The sequence below is a fragment of the Diadema antillarum genome, unplaced genomic scaffold (genome assembly GCF_040938485.1).
Source record: "Diadema antillarum isolate AM-2024a unplaced genomic scaffold, OU_Dant_1.0 seq00000297_RagTag, whole genome shotgun sequence".
In the NCBI taxonomy this organism is placed as follows: Eukaryota; Metazoa; Echinodermata; class Echinoidea; order Diadematoida; family Diadematidae; genus Diadema; species Diadema antillarum.
In genome coordinates, this window is record NW_027271320.1 from 2364680 (window position 1) to 2384912 (window position 20233).

Below are 20233 nucleotides of genomic sequence, written 5' to 3' on the forward strand. Positions count from 1 at the left end.
CTTGAATGTCTCATAGGAGCAGTTTGCGATCTTTTACTTTTCGTCGGTTTGCCCGACTTGAATACAGCTTATCTATACATATACACTGATGTGCTTTTCTAAAAATAACATCTGCTTATTGTTATAACGTAATACACGCAAAAAATAGTGGTATCAAATGGGTCACCTCAGGTTCGGTAATATAAGCGCTGGTGCAACTGCCTTGAATCCAGCCCCAAAACCGTCCGTCAAATTGACACAAGCTAATCCGATCATAGTAATCCAACCCAACACTGGTGTTTGTAACGATGGGCAAAATGATTATTCTTTGTTCAAGCCAAATATGAAAAGATGCGAACATGAATGCTTCGAATCTAACAAGTAGTATGGATGAAGAATTAAAAAGCCACAAATTTTAAAAGTTTGCAATCGGTCACACATACAGAGAGGCGCAGGTACGCACAGGTTTGACGTACAACGTTATTTGACATAAGCAATGGTTGTGACGGTCTATCACTCACCACTTGATTACATTGAACCATGAATGATACTCCTGATTTTGTATGGTCTGACGTAGCGTTGAACAGTTCGTATTCCTTCCATTGCTTCCCCACTATTTTGGTTGCCTCTATAGTATGACATTCAAATGCAACGTCAACGCAGAGATCTTTGTTAGCATGTACCAAGACATTGATGATGTCGAGACCAAGTTCTGTCTTTAAATATGAGGAGAAGTACAGTAGGTAACGGAACTCGAAACTATTAATACGAAGTTTACCTTTCAGGATGTTGTACGTTGAACGATCATTGGCGAATAAATTCACTAAACATTCCCCTGCAATGTACTCCTGGAAAAGTTTGTGGGGGAACGATACTGTTGACCCAACAAAGTGAGTAATTTTGCCTTCACGCACACTCTCCCAAGTAATGGTATGTGCCTCCTTTGTCAAAATGCCGACTCTGCAGCATATGTCCATGGAATTCTTACACTTGTTAAAAAGTTCTTCAGGAAACGAAAAAGTTCTGTTCAACAAACCTTCAAGTGCTATTTCACCTATGTCTTCAATAGCCCTATTAACTTCCATTAAATTATCCGCTGTGGCCTGATTCTTCAGATTTTCACTCGCTTTTGACGCGTAGTGTACTTTCAAGAAAGATATCATGTGTTCGAAAATCTGGGAAAAAGTTTGCAATTTCAGCAATTTCTTCCGTGTCTTTTCACGTTCAAAGTTCCATATGAGGCAAAGCATTGCACAGTAGATGGGAAACGGAGTCATGTTCGACCGAAGGAAATCATTATCGTCAATGAAATTGATTAGATCTTCTGCAAGAGCGTCCTTTCCTTCAATTTGAAAGTATCTCTTGATGTAAAGTTGTAGATTGTCCTTGTTGAATCCTTCGACGCTAATGAAAGTGTAAGCTAAAGCAAGACGACTTTCCTTGAATTCATCATTTGTCCATGGTCTTGTGGTCACAATTACCTTGCATAACTTGTACTGCTCTACCCCTAGAATGCGAATGATCTCTCTGCTTCTGTTTTTCTCCATTTTCGCTCCATACTCGTCGAACCCATCAAATACCAGGAGAATTTTCTGTTGGTTACTTGAAATGTAGTCATTTATTTGTTTTTCCGTTCCTACACTTTGGTCATCAACAAATGTTTTCACGATACTACCAATGGTTGCGTCATCACTGACATGCCGAAGAGGAACAACAACCACCATGTTCATATCCTGGAGAATCTTGTCGTTGCACCAGTCCAAGGCAATCTTAGAGCAAAGTGTTGTTTTTCCGGCACCTCCTTCACCTTGAATCAGGATGCGTTTGGAAATACATCTTTCTTTATCTCTGGTCACAAGGTCCTCGTACGTTACTGTTCTTGTTTTCCTACCACTTTGGTCTGCAAGACTCAAAGTGGTGTAAATATCGTCCAAGTCTATGTTATCCTTGAAGTTAAGTGGATCCACATTGACCCTGCGTCTCAACAAGCGGTAATACTCCTTTAGCCCTTCTTTGATTCTCACAACCTGATCCTCTTTAAGCGAAGATGGGTTAGTCGATGATCCTAGAAGCAAAACATACAAAGTCACAGTGTGAGGACCCAAAAAACGATGAAGTGGGTCAACTAAGTCAATCTTGAGTTTTTTCATATTTTCCGAAAGCTTAATATTCTTCTACATGTACATTATACCTAAATTTGGGTTCATAAAATACATGGGAAAGTATTTTGTCAGCAGTTTTTCTATAACCTTTCTTCTTTCTTTTTTTTTTTTTTGGAGAGTAGAGTAATCAGGTATGTCTTGAATAACAGGACGCTTTTCATTTCTTGAAATCCTCTGCACATTCTATATTTTCAAATATAGTAAGTTTTTTGTGTGTAATGCTACTGCTTTGAAAATTGGCAATTATCATGGACAGAACGTATTAATAGAGCATGCTCAATATCAGCTTAATTTGATAATCCCTTTATTCTTGTTTAACAAATGGTTTACATCCTGTTTTTGACCCTTAAATTGCACAGCTAGCACAGTTTGGTAAAGATTAAACCATGTACTTCAGCGCCTCTTTTCTCTGTTCACACCTTTCCAGAGTGTGTGTTTTCTTTCCAATATTTAGATAGGATAGGAGGGTCCATTTGATTTGAGTCGTACATTATTTTAAGACTTTGAGTCTGCTCTTTTAGAATCTATCATTAACTGAAAATTCATATCTGCCGACTTTTTGTTTGTTTTGTGATGCAGGGTCACATATTATATAGATAGATACAGATATAAACATACAGTATTTAGTGCAAAAAACGAAGAAGTAAACACTTTTCACATTTTTTTCAGATAATGTCTATATTGTGTGCAATAAAAACAAAGAATTATGATATTAAATTAAAAGAGATTGCATAGATCCTTAGACTTTGTTTTTGTTGTTTTATTTTTTTGGCAAGGTAAAAAGCAAAAACTAAAACAAAATAAAAAACGAATAATCTGCCATTTATTTGGCTCTTAATTCCCTTTCATAATAAGGTACCGAATAATCTCTAAACAAAAGATTTGCTTGAACTCCGTTATTGAGCATTTGCCTGCTCTAACTTATCTTCTCTTTCCACAAACACACATACACACACACACACACACACACATGAGAGAGAGAGAGAGAGAGAGAGAGAGAAGATTTTGTTTAATATGATGCACTTAATGACAGTTATGGCGGCCTCACAAGAAATTGATTTTAAAGAAAGTAAGCCAAACTGGCCTATAGAAAGTCACTGACTTCGTTGAGAGAAATATCATTATTTTGATAATATTACCCATTGTTGTTTTCACATCATGAAGCAAAGCTCTGTTCGTTATTTAAGCCGTTCGTATAATTATTCTGGCATTGTATCTATAAAGAATACATTAAAGAAGAGCCTGCGTTTCAATATTCACATGGGTGAATTATAAGAAACTGCAGGACATACATGAATGACTTAGAAATTAGCATGACCTCACGCTAATAATCAGCATCGAACAGCAATTACATATGTGAACTAGGATAACTATCACTGAACGACTACTTTGTACGCCTGTATCAATTGTGTCATTGCCTCTTCACACCAGCAAATTAAACTACTTTACACTTGAGATAATATTCATGAAACCACTAAAATACGTCAGCCATAAAACGTGCAAAGGATAGGACAAAAGGAGAAGAATAGAGTCTAAGTGCCCCCCCCCCTTCACACAATGACGAAAATAATAAGGCCAACGTTACCCGGCAGTTGGGAGTAATCTGCTGTTATTTCGGTAAATGAGCCCAAATCCGATTGTCGAAGTTTCTCTGTGAGGACTCTGATGATATCTGTACCAGGAGGTTGTCTATCTCTCCATTTACAGAGTATATCCATCAGCGCTCCCTTACTATCCAGATGACGTCTTTCCATGACAGCGGATAGCTCCGAGTGTCCAAACCCAAGGGAGTTTCCAAACAAGTCGAAGGATGAGGGGGGTATGTTCGCAGACAGATCTAGAAACATCCTCTCATGTCTGATGCTGCATTGAAGAATGCGATGGGTTGAAAATGTAATGCATACCAATATATCCGTTTCTTTTCGTTCTGAAAGCAGATCAATGAGGAATGGTCTGTCCTAGAAAGTACAAAAAGTTACTGCAATATAAAATGTTCCTTGTAAACATTTGAGACGGTGGCTTATAACTTTCAGTGAAAGCAGAGATAACAAATAAGGAACTGTAAGATCGCATGACCAAATATAACACAGAAAGATATGAGTAGACTGCCGGCCGGACGAATACCTCTCATCATTGGGCCCTGGGTTGGATTCAATATCGCCCGCCCTCATTAGGCGTATGCTTGCGATGTAGCGTCTACACAGTAGCGAGATCATTGCGGGAACGGGGTAAGTCTGGTGTCAGTTTATTCCACCCTGTGCCCAAAATGCAATCAAAGAAGAGCTCATTAAGTAAAACGATAATATTTGCAAAGAGGGGAAAGTAATGAGAGAAATAAATATAATGTTGAGTTGATTCATAAGTAAAGTCGATACGTTTGAATTCACTTAGCAATTTTTTGTTGATCCTTGCAGGGATGGTGGCAGGGTAATCCAGCTAATAGCAATGCTAACCTAACATTATATCAAAAGCCACACACACAAACACACGCACATACACACACTGCCAAACGCATACACTTTTTAATGATATTTTAAATCCAGTTCAGTTTGAGGTCACCATTGTTGTCACAATCAACGTGATTAGACTAAAACTTCTGCTTAACAAAACAAGATAAACAAATGAAGTGACAGTTACCTGTATGACATGAAGGTCTGCTTATAATCGTACAAAAAAAGGCAAATATTTTTTTAAAAGGACATGATGACGTGATGACCGAGCAATGCAGTAAACTAAGATAGATGGATCTATATAGATATTTACGTATACGACATGCAGAAATATACATGCCATGCCTGCAACATTGAGTTCAAGGGCAAAAATGTTGACATAATACCATTAACAACCTAAATGATTATCCTTTCACCTACAACAGTTGCATAAATCTGCATTGACTAAAAGTACTGTACTACACATACCATTACAATTGTTTTTTTTTTTTTTTAAGAATAAGCATCCGAACATTTTAGTTAGTTACAATCTCTCGCTCAACAGCGTAACGAAATTGCACCCGCCAGTATGTAAATTTCCCCTTAGTGGAACACCCTCTACAGGTACATATTTGTAATTGGCATGTAGATGGCGCTGTTCATCCTGTCGGTCTCATGAGCCTTCTTTGCCTAATGTCGGTCTCGTGGACTTTCTTTGCCTAGTGTCGGTCTCGTGAGCCTCTTTTGCGTACTGTCGGTCTCTTGAGCCTTAATTGTGTAGTGTTGGACTCGTGGACTTTCTTTGTTTTAATAGTGTCGGTCTCGTGAGCCTTTCGTGCCTAGTGTCGAACTCATGGGCTGTATGACTCATGGACCTATTTTTGATGTCGGTCTCGTGGACCGTTATGACTCGTGGGTGTCGGTCTCGTGGGATGACCCCGTAATATCATGTAATCATGAAATATTTGTAACCCTGCATCACAAAACCAAAACCAACACCAAAAAAAAAAAAAAAAAAAAAAAAGTCGTCAGACATGGATTTTTAGTTATGGGCAGATTCTTAAAGAGCAGACTCTAAGCTTTAAAATGATGTAAAACTAAATTCAAATAAACTCCCCTAACCTATCTAGCTATTAGAAAGAGAGCGAACACTCTGGAAAAAGTGAACTGAAAACGGGGCTCTGAAGTACGGTGTCTATTCAAGCCCCTAATCGTTTCCAAGCCGCGCTGGCTGTACAATGAAAGAGATAAAACACAGGTTGTTAACCACAGGAGCGACAACAATGAAGGGATTATCAGGTTTAGATGAAATTGAACATTAATACAATCTGACCATGACTAATGCTGACTTTCAAAGCAGTAGAAATATCCTTTCAAAAGTTATTAAAATTGAAAGTAAAGATTGTGTAAAGGATTTCAAGAAATGAAAAGGGGACTATAAGACATTCAAGAAATGAAAAGGGGACTATAAGACATACCTGATCATTCTATTCTCCCCCAAAAAGAGTTATAGAAAAAACTGCTAAAAACACACTTTTCCATGCATGTTATGATCCCAAACTTAAAAAAAAAATGTAGAAAAAGGATAGCTCTTTCAGAAAATATGAAAAAGTCAAGATTGACTCAGTTGATCCATTTCACCTTTTTTGAGCCCTCACGTAAAATCAAGGGGTGCGACTTTTTGTTCGTTTTGTAGTGCACGGTCACAAATTTAACGATTCCTACCGCATAATTGGAGAATTTAACATTTATGTACCTATTGGCCACACTTTGGAAACTAAGTTGAGATTAATGGTGTATTAAAACAAAAATGTTCTATTCAATGCTACTCCACAGTTGTTTTGTGTTATTTTTTTTCCTGTTCTGAAGCTTTAAAAGAAAATGTGATTAATACAATATTTTTAATCAATGCAAAAATATGAAACTAGGTGTAAGGATAATCATTACGGTTGTGATCGATATTGTAACATTTTTTTGCATTCGAAATCTTGGATGTAGACATTACAGTACAATTAACGTTCTGCAGGCTGTATTCGAATATATCGGAAAGTATGTTCACGGTACAGTGTAGTAATTTGAAAAGATTAGTGTGTATATATATATATATATATATATGAAGAGCTTGTTTGCAAAAACCTATAAGTCCATATTTGCCAAATGGAGATATTTGCGATTAAAGGTCAAGAAAAATAAAGAGAACAAGGAAAAGTAGAAATTACGCGGTGCGTAATATATGTCCCCGCCGGAAGTAGCATTTTGTAGCAAAATGTGCAATATAGGTAAAAAATCAAGGTCAAAGGTCAAAGAAGTCAAAGGTCAAAATTCTGTGTAAAGTTTTGAAGCCCTCACCTAGTGCCATCACATAAAGCAAACGGAATCGAAATCGGGTTAGAAATGGCGAAGGAGTAGCATTTTGTAGCCAATGCACAATACAGGTCAAAAATCAAGGTCAAAGGTCAAAGAAGGCAAAGGTCAAAATTCCGTGTAAAGTTTTGAAGCCCTCACCTAGTGCCATCACATAAAGCAAACGGAAACGAAATCGGGTTAGAAATGGCGAAGGAGTAGCATTTTGTGGCCAATGTACAATACAGGTCAAAAATCAAGGTCAAAGGTCAAAGAAGGCAAAGGTCAAAATTCTGCGTAGAAGTTTTGAAGCCCTCACCTAGTGCCATCACATAAAGCAAACGGAATTGAAATCGGGTTAGAAATGGCGAAGGAGTAGCATTTTGTAGCAAAATGTACAATAATAGGTCAAAAATCAAGGTCAAAGGTCAAAGAAGTCAAAGGTCAAAATTCTGTGTAGAAGTTTTGAAGCCCTCACCTAGTGCTATCACATAAAGCAAACGGAATCGAAATCGGGTTAGAAATGGCGAAGGAGTAGCATTTTGTAGCAAAATGTACAATATAGGTCAAAAATCAAGGTCAAAGGTCAAAGAAGTCAAAGGTCAAAATTCTGTGTAGAATTTTGAAGCCCTCACCTAGTGCCATCACATAAAGCAAACGGAATCGAAATCGGGTTAGAAATGGCGAAGGAGTAGCATTTTGTAGCAAAATGTAAAATATAGGTCAAAGGTCAAGGTCAAAGGTCACAACTGAAATTTTGTGCAGAAGTTTCAAAGCTCCCATGTAGTGCTATCATATAAAGCAAACAGAATCAAAATTGGCTCATAAATGACAGAGAAGTAGCAAATTAAACATTTTGATCACACACGGACGCACACACGGACGGACGCACGGACGGACGGACGCACGGACGGACGCACAGACACACACACGTACGGAGCCCGTTTCATAGTCCCCTGCTCGAACTCGTTCGGCGGGGACAATAATAAGAACGTTTTTGCTTCTTTCGACCATAAAAATGTACCTTCATATGTAGTGACCAATATATCATTTAAAAGGTATTATTTTTGTACTTTATGACAGAGACCGTACTTCAAAATCAAATCAAAATCGACGGCCAGCGCATGCGCACACAGACATCTTATCCGTTCATGGATTTGAGATTTGCGCTCAGTGTAGCTCTCCCAAGGTCCTCTCGACCGAGTCACATTCAGTCATCAATTCGAACAGAAAGGGACTATTGGCAGAACCAAATGTTGCCCGAAGCCAGTTTTCAATACTTCAGCTTAACTGGTGAGTCTTCAAATTGAAGAAATTTTTTCGGATTTTAGGTTGATATTTACCCGCGATACTACGTCTGTCGTGATCCTGATTGCTACAATGCGCAGCCCCATTACGCTATGCGTATGGGGCTGCTGATCGCAGTTAATTGCATGATTACTAAGACATGAGAGCACTTTGGGGCGAGTAAGTCTCACAGTGATAGTTATATTAAAGGTACTTTAACCTGAAACACAAACTAAGACAAGGAAATTCAGGGAAACTTTTGAGGTACCAAAAATTTATTATATTTAAGTCAACGTTCGTTTCCACAAGTGCCACGACATACTACAACAGAACATTTCGAACTCCCCGCGGCATCATATCGGACGACCGAATTACGATCTGTATTCAAATCAAGCGACTTCCGGTAATCTTTGAGTGGTTTATGAGAAAATGACATAGGAAATTTTCTTACCTTTTATTTCACCTCTCGGCAGTGTGAAAATTATTGAGCTTGGCAGTCGGTGGAGAACATCTTGAACAAAAAATCAAAACAAAACGCCATGTCCTCAGTGGTATTGTTATTGTTGCTAATTCGCTGTTACCGCAAGCAATACTGATCGCTACCTATTGATATTCATGTTGGCCTACACAGCTGTAGCTTGCACCCACGATATGACTTTACGGCTTGATACGACTCAGTAAATTCTTGAATGATCTTCTGATTTCCCACTCTACAGTAACCAGTAACCATGGACAGTATATTTTGTCCGTCTCAGCTGGGTTGTTGACCTTTATTCCAATGTGTTACTGAACGAGCGAGAAACGGAGAGTTTATAATTCACTCTCATTCTTTGTCCAGTCAAGTAGTTGTCATACAGATCAGATTGCTACCATAGCCTTCACTTCAAATGTATTGTACAACATTCCATGACCTTGCACCGATTTACTCGACCTATCTCACATGACATCGCGGGTAATACCAAATCGTATAAAGCGCGGGAAAAAACGTTTCGACGTTAAGTCCAAAGTCCAAAGAGGTTGTAATAATGGATGTATTATAAGGCAGTTATCGAGAGCGGGCTGAGCATCAGTGCGCCCGAGAAGAAGGGGCAAAAAACAACAGCAACGACAAACATATACTGTAGATGTATGTTTCGTTAGATGACAGAAAAACTAAGGTAGTCAAACTTCTATATCCCGAGATACCTGGATACCAATATAGCATTATTGTAAAGAAAAAAAGAACACTTTATGGCTTCGACATTTAACAGATCATGAAAATAAAGAAATAAACACACCTTACTATTGTAATAAGCATGAAACGCAACATTATTGTTATTATACAGGGCGTATGGTTAAAAGCTTATATTGAAAATAAGATTAAAATATCATTTTGAATGATACACTAAGGATTGATTGATGCATCATTGAATTCTGTGATTTTTTGGAAATATTGGGCAAAACCAATTTACAACAGTTAGTTTTCCGTCGTCTTCAAGGCCAACCAACCACATAGACAACCCTTTGTTGTATTGGTGTGTTCTTTTTAATATTCTTTAGGTTAAGATGTGTCCATCTCTTTCTTTCCTGGTGTGCTTGAGGACTATAACTAAAAACAAAAGAAGCAAAAGGTTTCTGACATTACATTTTCAACGTCACGATACCCATAGATGCATGAAGAAATGTTGGCTTAATAAACCGTTTAAACGAGCATACGCCAGATTGCTTCCGCAAAATATGACTTTGTTCTAGACGCAGTGATTATGCCAGGAAAACATTACTAGTTAGTCGTATTCTGTTTTCATAAGAGCAATAATGATGCATTACTTTCAGCAAGCATTTTGTTACTCAACTTTATCATGGCCTGTGTGAGCGTGTGTAGGTGGGTATAGGTGTATGACGTATAGGTCAAAGAGAGGTGAGCTTAAAGTTTAAAATAAGGACATACATTCATGCATTCAACATTGTCATCATATTGCAAATTTGTCCGTGGATGCAGCAAGGATCCATTTTAGAAATGCACTTGTTTTTATATTCTGCACCGAGGCATATTAGAAAGATAATCTAATATCTAAAAATATATGAAGAGTTTGTTCGCAAGAACCGATAACCATTTTTGAAGATTTTGAAGTACGGTCTTTGTCATAAAGTTCAAAATAATACCTTTTAAATGATACATTGGTTACTACATAATAAGATACATATTTTGAAGTTATGGTCAAAAGAAGCATTTTTTTATTGTTATCTTTATTTTTTATCGTTAATCGCAAATATCTCCACTTGGCATATATGGACTTATCGTTTTTTGCGAACTAACTCTTCATATTTTATTCAAACATCTTTTACACCACTGTTCGGTGGATTTATGGTATATGCGGTGACTTAGTTCTCCACTGTGGTGCACGTATACAACTCTAAACAAATGACGAAAGGCTTTCTTCGAACTGCAAAAATCGACAAGATATGTATACTTATCGAAAGGAAAAAAGAAATAAACAAAAAAAAAAAACAGTGACATTCTGGCATCACATTGAGACAACAAATATTGTATAGACACTATAATTATATCAATAGAGAATGGAGTGAATAAGGTGATTGCTGGTTCAAGGGAAAGAGCCCAGCAGGCGCGCGATACTAGGTGATTTGTAATATAGGAAAACTTGAAAACGTTTATTGAATAATTTGATGTAAGAACTCTAGGGGAGGGGCATTTTAAAACAATGCAATTAATCTATTCAGTTATTAGTTATAAAGGTCAGATAACGTGATATAATGTACTTTTTCATGTTTGTTTTCAAAGAAAAAAAGAAGAGGAGACGTGCATGCTACAAATTTGTTCGGGCAGAGGATTCCATATATCAAGTCCATAGTTGAAGTATGATATCTGGTCTATTATAGCTGAGAATCTAACCATATTATTGTAATGCAAAGTTAAAAAATATATATATATATATATATATATATACTGGAGACACATGATACTTTCCTTTCACATTGTTTCACATATCTCTTCGTTTTAAAATCTAGTGTAATGTCCAAAGGTATATCAGATATCAATTCAACAGAGAGAGAGAGAGAGGGAGAGAGAAAGGGAGAGAGAGAGAGGGAGGGAGTGGAAGAAAGTTAGAGAGAAATAACGTGTATGCTCTGACGATCGCACAACTCGGCGTATTAGAGTAATGCATTTCATAGAGGGATTCACTTTCGTAAAAACCCATGCAATTATTTATCTAGTTTATTTTAAACTGCCTTTTCTCCAATGATTCTTATAGATTTACGTTAATACACATCGCAATCTATGCTGTTATGGGACATCTATTAGTAGGCTGTAAGTTGAATGAGATCTTATTCTTTAATTTCAACTGCGCCATCAGCGTTCAAAAACGATTTACTTTTTATGACCCTGACAACAAGGTTACATCGGTCAAGAAAATGGCAGCTCTTATAAAGGGTGCTTCAGCATGTTTTCCATTTTTGTGTGCCTTGACTCTGATAAAATTAGGCTGGGAGCCCGAGCAGGGTCACGACTACTTCAGAAAAGGGTAAGAGTGACATTGTTTTCTTGTCTTAAGTCCCATTTCCTGCAGAACCGTTTGGGACACGACGCTGTTCGGAACATGACTCATCTCGCTGTAAATAGTATGATGTGAAGTATTATATTTTTACAGCGTCACTGCTGCTCGGTAGAGAGTAGCGTCAAATGTTGAAACTATGATTGTCGAAAGAGCATGACGGGGACTGACCTTTTACCGACCAGTGATATCATTTTTTTTTAAGATAATGATAATCCAACAAGTTCATATAAAGCACAATTTCATGGTTTCCTGGTTAATTTTGTTTATCGATAAAGTTTATTATTCAATGTTGAAGGAATTGTATAATATTGAATTAGGTGATAATTCAGCATTTTGCGACATATTAAGAAACCACTGTATAGCAAAATGTTTTAAAGTTTACAATGCTACTAAGAATTCAAAGTTTATTTAATGAAAATTATTCTGAAATGGCTGAGATGTTCAGAAACAGAGTAAAACAATCCTTAAAGGTTGGTCCCACTTTTTATTACGATTACGTCTGGCGTGATTTGCTAAATTTCCATGTGTAATTGCTTACGTTCCATGTTTGGTCAACAGGAGAGAAGCATATCCATGGTTCCACATCTATATCTTTCCTCCCTACGTTGTCGCTCTGACCGTTTTCGGGACCGTGGCGCTATGTTACAGCTCGAGGCGCTCCCAGATTGCCATTGTTACAGCCATTCTTATGACTGTCAAGACCATATACACGGCTGTCACACAGAGCCAGCACAGTTCGTCTAATAAATGGATGGTGGTAGATAGTGATCCTTAATGCCTTCGTCCTCTTCTGTATCTTCTTCTACTTCTTCTTATTCCGTCGAAGTACATTGCCTAAATCATTGTCGTGCATCTAAACCTATGCATATACGTTGTAGCAATCACTTAAAGAAATGCCTTTGTAGACAGATGATCGCGATAGACAGGAACTTAGGCATGGCTTTAACATGTCGTTTTTATCAAAAACAAAACAAAACGAAAAGAAACAAAACAGGGTAACTGTGACAAAATAATAGATGGATCGTACAATATAGCAGCTGATATGTTTTTCAAGAAACATACAAATAAACGATTGCATGAAAAAAAAGGTGTAGATTCTGTACACAATGTTGTTGCATGCGTAAATGATTCCCTTTGAAGCTCGGCAATCGTATGGTATTCTTATATTGCTGTGAGATTGTCAGTCTGCGGGGAATACCCATCACATGTTGTTGAATCATAATACGCTATGGCGCTGTGCGTGTTTGTGACAATAAACCAAGTCCCGTAATATAAGTATTGGTAAATCTCCTAGTACATCGTATGAATATGGATAGAATTCAGAACAAGACTAATGATAAGTGATTATTTGCATTATAACGCCAACACAAATATCGAAAATACGCTTTCTGCATTCAATCTAACTTTGATTAAAAAAAAATACCCTACTCACGGCAATTCGATGTTTGTAAGAGCGAAAGAAAGAGCACTGGATTCATACGTTCTATCAGTGCCGGTGATACGACATTTTTACTCATGGAACAGTATTGTTCCGGTCTTATTTTCCCCCAAGGACTTAGGGTTCGGGTTTGTGTTGTAAGTAGTGTTTTAGGTTTGGTTTAATGTGAGGATTACTATTATGGTTAGGGTTATTATGTGTTTGTGTGTTTTTAATTCATATTTGGCTTTAGTCATGTTAGTATCCTACCAATATTTCATACGAGCAACTGTCGCAGGAGCAAATGTCGTGGAATCATTAAGTGCTCTGTGGCACGACCCCTTAAGGGGAGAAAATACGGGTGCTGTTCGTTATTATGAAGGTTCGCTATTCCGAAGGTTCGTTTTTCCGAAGGGTCGTTAATCCGAAACACGCAAATTCCCCATACCTACAGGTTCGTAAATCCGAAAATGAAAAAGGGTTCGTTAATCCGAAAATATGTGACGTTATTCCGAAGGTTCGTTATTCCGAAGATTTTTTAACCCGAAAATGAAATTCGGAACCATGAACCTTCGGAATAACGAATCTTAGGAATAAAGAGCCTTCGGAATAACGACCCTTCGGAATAACGAGCTGTAAAAACTCTGCGGTAAATCCTGAAAGCATTCTCAGATCAACCATAAACGTGGGACACTCTGACCTTCATAATATTATAACGAATGTTGCTCCTGTTGACTATATCAAAATCATGTTAGACTATAATTATGGTATTTGATGACCACAACAATAAGAAATCAGTAACAATGCGATGCCATTCGGAAAAAAATAGTATTCATTTATCTATTTATTTGTCTTCTTTTGTTTTGTTTGTTTTTTGTTTTGTTTGTTTGTTGTTGTTGTTGTGGGTTTTTTTTTTTGGGGGGGGGGGGGGTACGAATGGTCCCTATTACCAATGTAAGTGTCATAAACCATTCCTTCACCAGAGTCAATGCTAAAATCAAAGAAACAACTAGAAATGTCGCTATGGCGACTGGTATGCCTCCGCCATAATGCATGATTCTCCTAATAGGTCTATAGTACATGTGGACAATGTGTGATTACATTTTCACAAAATTGGCAAAATATTAAAATGACATGTTTGTCACAAATGTATCAAAATATTCACCTTCTTCGACCTATGTTCAATTGGATGAATAGGAGAGCATGTATTTGGGGATTTAAGAACTTTAACTTCGACTTTGACCCTTTCATAAGTTTACGCACTTGAGTAATTGTCAAGGTATGGAGAAAAAGTGCAATTTCTGCATTGAACAGTAAATTGTTATCATTTTCATCTGGCCTTTGATTCATATTAAAGAGAATCAATGTCAGGCAGAACATACATAAATATGTACTAAGTTTAAAGATAACTTGAGCCACTTCCGAGATATGGAGAAAGAAGTTCAGCACTTTCACTTGATCTTTGACCTTTTGAACTTTGACCTTCTTGGCAAGAAAAAAAAAATCCAAAAGAATCTCTAGTGGGTTATACATGCATACATCAAGTTTAAAAAAAAATAATCCTGCTGGCATTGCATAAATATAAGGAAAATAGTAAAATTTTGAAGTATTGCCCTTGACCTTTGACCACATGAACCCCAAATTCCCTAGATAATCACTGCCAGTCAGTACATGCATACATACTTTGTTCCATAAAGATACCTTGAACAATTTCCAAGATACAGAGAAAAAAGTAAAATTTTAACATTTTACTTGACCTTTTGACCTTTGACCTTTTGACCTCATGACCCCAAACTTTCACCAGAGAATCTTAATTGGGTAATACATGTATACACTAAGTATACAGAAAATATCTTCAGGTATTGCATAGATATGGAGGAAATAGTGAAATTTTACGCATTTGACCTTGACCTTTTGACCTTTGACCTTGAGCATGTGCACCCAAAAGTTGATAGGCACAACTTCACCCCCTGATACACATACATGCCAAGTTTCATTAGGATACCTCAAAAGGTTTTGATAGTTAGCCTGTCCACAAAATTCATTACGGACGGACGGAAGGACGGACGGACGGAAGGACGGACGGACGGACGGACGGACGGACGGACGGAAGGACGGACGGACGGACGGACGGACAACCCGAAAACATAATGCCTCCGGCACCACTTCGTGGCGGAGGCATAAAAACGGTAATGGGGCTTGAAATTAAAAGACTGATTAATACTGCCATTTCCCCCTAATCGTAAACAAGCACTTCTTTTTCGTCAAAAAAAAAAGTTTATCTATAATTGTATACATATGTGTGAATTCTTTTCAAATTACTACTTCATGAATTTGTATTCTTTTAACAAGAAATTTTAATTAATGCTGCTTACGCAATCTCAAGAATAGAGATTGACATTCACATGATGTTTGATATTGATGCTAGTTGTTGTCTTATGTCTTTGTTTGGTAATGGCAACTTCAAACCACATAGGGGTCAGGCTTGGTGAATGTTGTATAACTGTTCTCATTTAGATGCTGTGGTGTTGTATTGACGTTGACTGTGAACTTTGTGTCTCCGGTAGGTTAGGGTAGCTTTCCATGACGTTGGCGCCATTGGTGGGATCCTCATCATGGCAAAATGCGTGGCGGAGAATCCGAGCGGAAACTACTGGCTGTCGCTCTTGCAGTACACCAGGCGGGTCATAGAAAAATATTCAGTTCTCACCTGGCTCAGCCACATTGGGTAAATGTTCATTTTAGAGAAGTTAGCAACTTCACAACCGTATCAGGGCAATTACCCCCTCAGGAGAACACCCCCCTCCCCCCTCGACTAAATACCGGGTAGTGATGGGGTATTAGTAAAGAGTATAAGATTAAGCCTAAAGTTGGGTATACAATGTGGACTAGAATTCGGGTAGGGTTAGGTTTAGGTTCAGGAGTAGCATCGTAGGTTTAATCTAGTTGACGGTCTTATGTTATTGTACAGGGGGTAATTTCCGTGGAACCTTCGCAATGTAGCAACATAGCTTCCATTCAAGTTATTTGTTTACATATGTTTAATTTGGAAAAGATGCAACAAGAACAGCAATAACAACAACTACAACATGCAAAAAGGTGTCAGGTTGCACCTCTAGACAAAAAAAAAGTGCGCCTCACTTGATTTCTGTGTTGAATCTTTTTACAGAAAATTGAAATTCTCATTCCTGAAGTGACACTAGCTTCATTGAACTCCGTTGTTAGCAAACCACAAAAATAGATGATGAAAAATCAGAACATATTGAAAATTGTCTTCAAAAGCATAACGTTTCCTGTCCGTCCGTCCGTCCGTCCGTCCGTCCGTCCGTCCTTCAGTAACTGTCCATTTAATTTTGTGGACAGTGTTCCTTCAGAACCGTTAGTGGTATCCTAACGAAACTTGACGCAAAGCCTTTGTATAAAGGCCTACTTCTGAGTCGGCAAAGAATTATTGTGCCTATCAACATTCGTGAAAACAGTTTACTGAGGAAAGGGGCTCCCAAGAAGGGGGTCCATAGGGTCTATCTAGTACTTAATCTTACCAAGTCGTACAAGATGTGCAATGAACAACAACAGCAACAATGAAAAGTTCGCCAGATTATGCTGAAATCTATTTCGTAATTATATATCCAAGCACGGGTTTTGTTTGGAACTTTACGTTTCCTGTATAAGTTGCGTCTGAAATTCGAACATCCCTTCAACCACAAAATGATTTTCCATTCACTGGGGAATGGGGAGGGGGAATGGTGGCGCATCTGGTGCCCTCTTTATTTCTTTTTATTTTTTGATAAAAGACATAAAAAAAGGAAAAATGAATGGGGACGCTTCACCGCCCCCCCCCCCCCACACACACACACACCTTCTTTCCGGAATTTATGGATCCGTTCTTACCAGGTTTAACAAAATGATATTGTATTGTTCAGTAATATTTTGGTATAATTCATTATGATTACTGAGTCGTATGTTGCTTTTACAAAAGTTTGCTGAAAGAAATGCAATGTGAAGCCTTGTACGGTAGGATTAAAGAAATTGAAAGTTTTAAGAATATTGATCAAATATATATATACATATATATATATATAGATATATACCAAATAGTGTGAAACAAGAAGTTGCAATTATGTTCTTAATGTCCTTAATTGAATTGATTTGGATTGTCTCTGGTAGGCGAAAACTTGCTTTCGATACAGTGGAGATGATTTTAGACTGGATGAAACGAATCGGGCTCGATTTACTCTACCACTATGGAAAGAACCTCATCTCAATCTTCTGCATCTTCAGCGCCGTGCAGCTCTACACCGTGGATGAGGAGCGGCGCGCCTTTCTCGACGTATGGCCCAACCAGGTTGCCATGGGAACCCTAGGCATCTCCCTCCTCCTGGGTGGATTCCTCCTGCTCTCGGAGTGGCAGACGCGGTTGATCAGCGGGCTGGTCGCGGGGGCTCTCCTCCTATACTTCATCACCATCGACTGTAACATTCATTACTGGCAATCTAGACTTCACGTCAAGTATTGGCAACAGATGAACATAATCTTGAAGAGTGCCTACGTTATTTTTACACTAATATCTATAGCGCTGGAGGGAATCTAGAAACAAGCAATAAGCCTGTTAAAGGCGGAATGGAGTACTTTGATTGAGATGGGGTTTAACTTTGTTTTTTGCTAGATCTAAAGAAATCATTCTGAAATATTTGAAAAACATGAATTCCATTTGATGAAAATCGTTTTTGAAAAGTCCGAGATATATAAAAAAAAAACAAGTAAGGCAGAGAGATAAGTTTTCTTGTTATTAAGATCGCGTGGTTTCGATATCTCAGCCATTTAAAAATGAACTTCCATCAAATAAGCTTTGACTTCCTCCTAGAATTTTGTGTTCATTCATATCATAATGAAATTCCTTATTATCTAACAAAAACAATTGGAAACCTGAAGCCCCACATCAATCAAAACTGTGTCATTCCTGCAATCTTAAAAAAGGTTATCGATGAAGTTGAATCCCTTGTCATTTAACAAATCAAAATGAAACAAACGACATGCTACATAAAGTGGCACGCCTCTGGAAGGCTGCTGCCACCGAACAATTACAGCTATTGCAACAAAGCATGCCGCGATTGATGGCCCTAACAATGATATCGTTGATGTTTACAGGCAAATGAAAAACCCGGTGTTGAGCGATAGGGTGAATTCTAGAGAATATGCACACTGTTGGTCTTGTGTCCACCATTTCAGGAACTGTCATAATCTATCCCGGTTATGAATATATGTCTTTGCATTTTAGAATCAATCTAAAATATCTGGTCCACTTTTTTGTGATTTCTTTTTCTGGGTGAAATGGGTCAACCGAGCCGATCTTGACTTTGTCATATTTTCTGAAAAAGCAAGTCTTCATCTACATTAAGCTAAAATTTGGGATAAAAAACGGGCAGAAAAGTGTGTTTTTTAGCAACTGATCTCGATCATTTTTTTTGGCAGAATAGTGTGATTAAGTCTGTCTTTAGAGTCCTCTTTTCATTTCTAAAAAAAAAAAGAAACAAAATGTTCACACTATTCACTTTCAACTCCTGTAACTTTCGAAAGAATATTGCTACTGCTTTGAAAGTTGGCATTAATTAAGAACAGAATGTGTTAATAAGGTATGCTTAATTTCAGATTAATCTGATAATCCCTTCTTTATTGCTACTCCGATCGTTTACGTCCTGTTTTTTGTCCCATTCAGCACGACTTGGTAAAGATTAAGCGCTTGAATAGACACTGCACTTCAGAGCTTCTTTTCTCAGTTCACACTTTTCCTGAGTACATGCTTTCTTTCCAATATTTAGATAGGTTAGGAGAGTCCATTTGACTTGAGTTATACATCATTTCAAAGTTTAAAGTCTGCACTTTCACAATATGCTCTTAACTAGAATTTCATGTACGCTGACTTTTTGTTTGTTTTGTGATGCTTGGTCACATATATAAATTATCTTTGCTTACAGCTGACATCGTATGTTGTACGTCTAATGTTATTTTCCTTTTAGGAGTGTATACTGTTTGGATGCTTGTATGATAATGAGCGTGAAAGATGGATAAGAACTATTGTAGAACGCGTAGGCCTACGGAGCATTGATTTGATGTAAAGTATGCATTATTCCTGCCAGAAAGAACACTGTGTACCATAGTGTTTTCACGATGTGATCACATGGCGGATGTGTGGAAATGCCCAAATTTAACGGCGGGAACATGATTTTACACTGTTTTTTTTTTCAGAGTGTTCACAAAGTAATAATATTACTGTGTGATAATATTACTGTAATATTTTCTGTGTGAAAGAAGATATTATCTTCTTTCACACAGAAAATTAATGATTCAAAATGTGTTCACAATGTTAAAACTCTTGCATTAAACAATGTGAAGAGATTTTACACTGGAATGTTCACAATGAGTTGACATCGTGTTTCACATTGGGTTTCAGTCTGTGGGACACTGTGTTCTTTTCAGTTTTTGTTATTATTATAACTTTTGTATCATGCAACAACGACTTTTGAATGAAGTGTCAATTCTGGCATAATGGCGCAGTGATTGTTTTTACTGGTAGTATTGCGTACAGAACGATAATTATTTGCTGCATTAAGTTCTTCTTCCTTCGTGTCCTGTGTTTGTCGTGGTTTTGCTCTTGGTGGTGTTTTATAGTCTAATCCATGATGTTAGTCCAGACACATGTTACTGAATCTGATGTCTCGCGACATTTTTATTGAACTCGGAAAACATAACCCTCAAGTTCATATCTCTTTCAAGCATCCCACTACGGTCCCGACATTATCTAACCATGGTAAAAATAATCGTTGTTAAATATTCATCCGTTGGAAAAAATAATAATGTGAATAATTGCATGCAGTTTTTATGCACTGTATTGCTGAAATACATTATAACAAAAAAAAAAAACAATTGAAGACGAATAGTAATAACAAGTGGGTCTATTCAATGACACTTGTGGGGGAAACCGAGTAAGCGATGAATTATTCCGGATTCTACGAGAACCAGAAGATATTGTACCACAGGCTCCGAAATGCTTTGTAACAAGCT

General features: G+C 37.6%; 2 protein-coding genes across 3 annotated transcripts in view; one reads left to right on the forward strand and one right to left on the reverse strand.

The window, feature by feature from the left end:
• Positions 1-9100, reverse strand: part of LOC139730188 (uncharacterized) — a 77618-nt gene extending 68518 nt beyond the window's left edge. Inside the window, exons 1-4 of the mRNA XM_071641084.1 lie at positions 8652-9100; positions 4266-4396; positions 3727-4004; positions 501-2044 (exon numbers count right to left, since the gene is read on the reverse strand). Of these exons, the coding sequence (XP_071497185.1) occupies positions 501-2044; positions 3727-4004; positions 4266-4357 (1914 nt within the window). The 5' untranslated portion in view covers positions 4358-4396; positions 8652-9100. The remainder of the gene's footprint in view (positions 1-500; positions 2045-3726; positions 4005-4265; positions 4397-8651) is intronic.
• A 2499-nt stretch (positions 9101-11599) lies between these two features.
• On the forward strand, positions 11600-17772 carry LOC139730204 (uncharacterized). 2 transcript variants are annotated; one of them, XM_071641104.1, is made up of 4 exons: positions 11600-11721; positions 12313-12511; positions 15739-15899; positions 17339-17772. In XM_071641104.1, the coding sequence occupies exons 1-4, from the start codon at positions 11612-11614 to the stop codon at positions 17760-17762; spliced, it is 894 nt and encodes a 297-aa protein (XP_071497205.1). In that variant the 5' UTR covers positions 11600-11611; the 3' UTR covers positions 17763-17772. The 2 variants fall into 2 exon arrangements, with proteins under 2 accessions (XP_071497205.1, XP_071497206.1); XM_071641105.1 differs by having other exon boundaries at positions 17453-17772.
• The last annotated feature ends 2461 nt before the right edge of the window (positions 17773-20233 follow it).

Excerpts from the sequence above, each read along its gene's own strand:
- LOC139730204 (XM_071641104.1), top strand. The coding sequence starts at position 11,612 with ATGGCAGCTCTTATAAAGGGTGCTTCAGCATGTTTTCCATTTTTGTGT. Across the intron at positions 11,722-12,312 it reads CACGACTACTTCAGAAAAGG|GAGAGAAGCATATCCATGGT; the intron begins GTAAGAGTGACA and ends TTTGGTCAACAG. Across the intron at positions 15,900-17,338 it reads ACCTGGCTCAGCCACATTGG|GCGAAAACTTGCTTTCGATA; the intron begins GTAAATGTTCAT and ends TGTCTCTGGTAG.